Here is a 4,415-nt window from a genome sequence, read left to right on the forward strand (position 1 = left end):
TGGCAGCTATTACACACGACTGTGAGTTTTGTCCCTCTGTCTCCCGTGAACCTAATTGAAAAGGGAGAAGGAAGCTAATGGATTATTGAAAAGGTACGATACTTTCCAATATCGCACACAGGGCATATACTAGACGTACAGATCATCACTTCATGTACGAAGTCGCCAGAGGGAAACCCCCCTTGTTTACAACGCTGAATGCATCTCAGTTCATTAAGGTGAAAGAGTGTCAGCAACAGCGTGTCTCGGTCAAAGGATCTCGAGGAAACTGGTTCGATATGGCAGACAAATGGCACGGGTGTTCACCATACATGCATATATACCAAAAAGGACAGATGACAAAACATATAAATTTTTTGGCTACCTTACCTATATCGCCTTCATCTCACCTATGTGAGCAGTTTCTGTTGGTGGTTATACTTCAACCTACCTGCACCATGTATATGCAAATAGCGTTTCTGAAGTTGGGCGTGACAATACGAGTTCTAGACGAGAATATAAGAATCAAGAATATCAACTATGCTTTTTCACTCTCGTATCTGCCAATTGCAGTACATGTTACGCGATCATCATGCTTAATAGACAACTTCAATGCAAAATGTACCGTGATCTGTATTTTGTTTAGTCCTACATATACATCAGACATGCATGCAATCGCAGCGCTTTCAGCTCCCCCAAGCTGTACTTGGACGAGGCAAGTTTCACCCCATCATATCAGTCAGACCAATCAATCAGTCCAGCCAAGTCTCTCTCCATGCTCTCATCGTCTCCCCAAGCCACTGCCGCTCGACGATTCCTACCAGGCCACTCGTCCATAGTCGTTCAGCGCAGGCTGTCCAGAAACTTCATGGCTCGCCGCCCTGCTGCACCCGTCTCACCGACGTGCTGCGCCGAGCCGCCATCCTCGCGATTCTCCTGGCCTGGATGCCGCTCATACCGTCCCGAGTTGGTCTGTTTCTGCTCCGTCAAAAAGGGCTGCTAGCCCCAGCGTCCCCCCTCCCTCTCGGCCTCGAGCCTCCGCAGCCGCTCCTCGCCGTCTCCGTCGACCGCGTCGCTGCGCCTGCTGCGCCGTCCCTTGCGACCCCCATCGTCGGCGTCGTCTCGGCTGCGCTTCGAGCCGGCCAGGCCTGCGAGCCCGGCCATGCGCTGGGCTTCCTTGAGCAGACGCTCACGGTTGCGCGCTTCGCGTTCCAGAGTGTGCACGTCTTTCTGCGCGGCGGACGAGCTGCTCCCGGCAGCACGGGAGCCACGCGGGCCCGTGGGCGGATCGAAACTCTTGTCGCCGCCTGGGGTGGCGTTGCCATCGGCCGAATGCTTCCTGCTGCCGCTGCCGTGCCGGCTGCTGTAGTCTCTGCCTCTGTCTCGATCACGTTCTCGATCTCGGTCTCTGTCTCGGTCTCGAACGCGATCGCGATCACGATCACGATCGCGATATCGGTCCTTGCGATCCTTATCCTTGCGGCTACTGCTGCTATCCTTGTCACTCCTTGTCGCGCTCTCGCTCCTTGTCGTGACGCCTCGACGATGAATGCTCGTAGTCTCCCCGGTCCCGGTGTGAAGAGCGGTGGCCGCCGGATTTCGGATGGTCGTCCTCTTCCTCTCTGTACTTGTCCTTGCGCCGCTCGTAGTCTCGTTCCTTGTCCTTGTCCTTGCGGCTGCGGTGGCTTGAGCGTTTAGCGTCATCGGGCGAGGCCGATCTGGACCTCTCGGCTGCTTTGTCGTCTTTGGCTCGTTGCGAAGGCGGCTGCTCGTCATCGTCGTCGTAGTAGTGTCTCCTGCTGCTCCGGTGCTTCCTGCGGCGGTAAGAGTCGTCCTTGTCCTCCTCGCCTACAGACTCAGAGCGCTGACGCCGCTGTCGTCTGTGCGAGCTCCTATGACCCCGACTGCGGCTCGGACTGCGGCTGCTGCGGTCTAGGCTTCGACTTCTACTGCTGAGCCTTGAGCCAGAGCGCTCAGGCTCTCGGTCTCGGGCACGGTCTACTCGCTCTCGGTCTCGCTCCCGGTCCTTCTCCTGAGCGCCAAGGGGCCCCTCGATTTCCCCACCACCTCGGCCAAGCTTATCGTAGCTCCTGAACTGCTCTCTGCTGCGATCACGATGAAGATCACGGTCCCGCAATTTGTCCAGGTTGGGAGTACTACTTCTAGAGCCGGGTTGAGTAGCCGGATTCGACGGCGGGCCCTGCGGCGGCTGCTGCGACGGCATGGCAGCAGCTTTTTGCACTGGCAGACCGCTGTCTTCGATCTGGAAGCCCCGTGCTCGCAGGTTTAGCAGACTGGTGTTGGGCAGTCCCTGGCGCATGGCTTTCGGGCCCTTGGGAGCATTAATCGGAGCGTCCGGCGCGGACAGGATGGAGCGGATGGCCGCGACGCCGTTTCGGTTCTGTACACCTGGTCCGTCTGGCTGGGCTGTTGATGGGCGCACAGGGCCTCCGGAGAAAACGTCGTTGCCCGGGACGTCGCGCGATGTTGCAGAGTCCACGTCGTCTTGCTTGGGCCCGTCAATGGTGTCGGCGCCAGCTTCGCTCTCTGATGCCCTGGCCTGGCTTGCGCCTTCGTTGGCGCCCTCGTCGACCTGAGCACCTGCCGCCGTGGGCGTCGGTTGCTGCCCAGCTTCGCCCTGGCCCTGGAAGGCTGCTGCCACTTGTCCTTGGTTGTACTGGGGGTACTGGCCCTGGTCTTGGTAGTGATTCATGGCACCGCCGTGCTGATGGTAACCTCCCCGGCCGTAGGCCCCATAGAATCCGCGGCCACGGCCTCGGCCTCGGCCGTAGTTGTTGCGACGATAATCATTGAAGTGGCCATAATTACCTTGATTGTATCCTGTCTGGAATCCTGAGTTAAAGTTCCCATAGTCACCAGTTCCCATGCCTGGGCCATTTTGATTGTAATTATTTTGGTCGAAATTCCATGACTGTGCACCGTTCCAGTTCTCATTGGAGCCTTGTCCAAAACCTCCTCCAAAGCCACCCATGCCGTTCATGCCCATGCCTTGAAAGCCTCCGTTCATGTACATGTTCTGCATCGGGTCCATGCCCATCCCCGGCATGCCTGCTGGGCTGTCAGTCGTCTGGACCGGACTGAAAAGGGGGCGACAAGGGGGCTCACCCATCATAGGAAACCCGCCAAAGGAATTGGGTCCCATTCCATTTTGCATAGCCATCATCATCTGCATCTGGTTGAAGTCGCCGCCGGGGAACATCATGTTTTGCTGGAATCCGCCATTGGCTGCATCGCCACCGTACTGTTCTTGGTCGTTGCCAGCTTGGCCAGCGCCATCGTCGCCTTCGCCCGCGCCGTCTTGCTCTTCGCCTTTGGTAGCGTCATCGCCCTCATCAGCTGGGCCTTCGGCACCCTGGGTTTCAGCGAGGTCTGATTGCTCTTTCGGTGGCAACGCCTCTTCCGCGTTGTCTGCTGCTGTTTCCTGCTGTGGGCAACCGGGCACGTTAGCATTGTGACAATAGGGGTAGCGAATTTGTTTGTCGGGTGTTCAAACCTGCTGCTCCTGCTCGTGGCCAGCGGCCGGCTCGTCAGCGCTCTGCGGCGCCGTTTCTTGCGCAGGTCCTTCTTCAGCGGCATCGGCCGCCTTTTCTGCCGGTCCTTCTATCGGAGTAGCGACATCGGCGTCGGGCAGCGACGGCTTCGGCGCATCAACCGGCGTGGGGGGCGCCGACTCGTTGGATTCCTTTGGCCGAGAGGCTTCTCGCTTCTTCTCCGCTGTACGCAGAAACACCCTGATGGTGGTTCGGAGAGACTTGTTAGGGTTGCAGTCCGCTGCCGATAGCGGAGAGTGCTCGCAGACGGGGCACGACTGGGGGAGGTTCGAGTGGCCTTTGCGCGGTTAGAGCTGGGCCCAGAAGAGGTATTCATCAAGAGCATGCGACATACAGGTTTCGCAGATGGCCTGTTCACAGCAGGGCAGGCGGAGGGCGTTGACGGCCAGCTTGCTGCAATTGGCGCATCGCAGTTTGTGTGGGATATCGTCGGGGGCCAACGAGCTTAGAGCCAGAGTCAGTGTCGGATCCCTATCAGATAGTGGCCATTGACCTCGAGATAGGCCACAGGATCTGGGAAGCCCAAACGTACTTGATCAGCTCGGCCTGAGCCTCGGTAATGGACGTGGCCATCGTTGCCAGCGGGCACCAGCACCAGGTCTATCTGCGCTGGATCATGGGGGTTCTCGCGATAGTCGGCAGACGATAGTCCAAGAGCCGTTGAGAGGCACCGAGCGAAGAGTTGTCCCGGAAGAGGCAGAAGCCGGTCACGTCACGGCGTGACTCAAGGAACGATGGCAGCGCAGGTCATTCACGCACCACGAGGCTGCAGTTTGCCCAGACCGCAATCCGTTCAGTCGGTATGAAATAGCGATAGTGAAAAGAAAAGCTGGTGCAAGGTTGGAGATTGTGAGGAGTTTGACG

The 4,415-nt window shown here is 58.1% G+C and overlaps 2 protein-coding genes across 2 annotated transcripts in view; one reads left to right on the forward strand and one right to left on the reverse strand.

Annotated features, from left to right (window-relative positions):
- The window catches only part of BBK36DRAFT_1136736 (hypothetical protein), a 4,179-nt gene extending 3,669 nt beyond the window's left edge, over positions 1-510 (forward strand). The window contains exons 4-5 of the mRNA XM_024893083.1: positions 1-21; positions 94-510. The exon at positions 1-21 is cut by the window's left edge and continues 270 nt beyond it. Coding sequence (XP_024744983.1) covers positions 1-21; positions 94-133 — 61 coding nt within the window. The 3' untranslated portion in view covers positions 134-510. The remainder of the gene's footprint in view (positions 22-93) is intronic.
- Positions 511-672: 162 nt separating this feature from the next.
- On the reverse strand, positions 673-4,415 carry BBK36DRAFT_1136738 (hypothetical protein). The gene is given in 6 exon segments (XM_024893084.1): positions 673-1,484; positions 1,495-3,048; positions 3,106-3,424; positions 3,494-3,828; positions 3,886-3,995; positions 4,084-4,415. 6 exon segments carry the CDS (start codon positions 4,122-4,124, stop codon positions 979-981), a joined length of 2,865 nt encoding a protein of 954 aa, XP_024744984.1. The 5' UTR covers positions 4,125-4,415; the 3' UTR covers positions 673-978.

Source organism: Trichoderma citrinoviride, assembly GCF_003025115.1.
Source record: "Trichoderma citrinoviride strain TUCIM 6016 unplaced genomic scaffold BBK36scaffold_33, whole genome shotgun sequence".
NCBI classification, from domain to species: Eukaryota; Fungi; Ascomycota; class Sordariomycetes; order Hypocreales; family Hypocreaceae; genus Trichoderma; species Trichoderma citrinoviride.

Excerpts from the sequence above, each read along its gene's own strand:
- BBK36DRAFT_1136738 (XM_024893084.1), bottom strand. The coding sequence starts at position 4,124 with ATGGCCACGTCCATTACCGAGGCTCAGGCCGAGCTGATCAA. Across the intron at positions 3,996-4,083 it reads GCTCAGGCCGAGCTGATCAA|CTCGTTGGCCCCCGACGATA; the intron begins GTACGTTTGGGC and ends TCTGGCTCTAAG. Across the intron at positions 3,049-3,105 it reads TGGCGGGTTTCCTATGATGG|GCATGCCGGGGATGGGCATG; the intron begins GTGAGCCCCCTT and ends ACAGCCCAGCAG.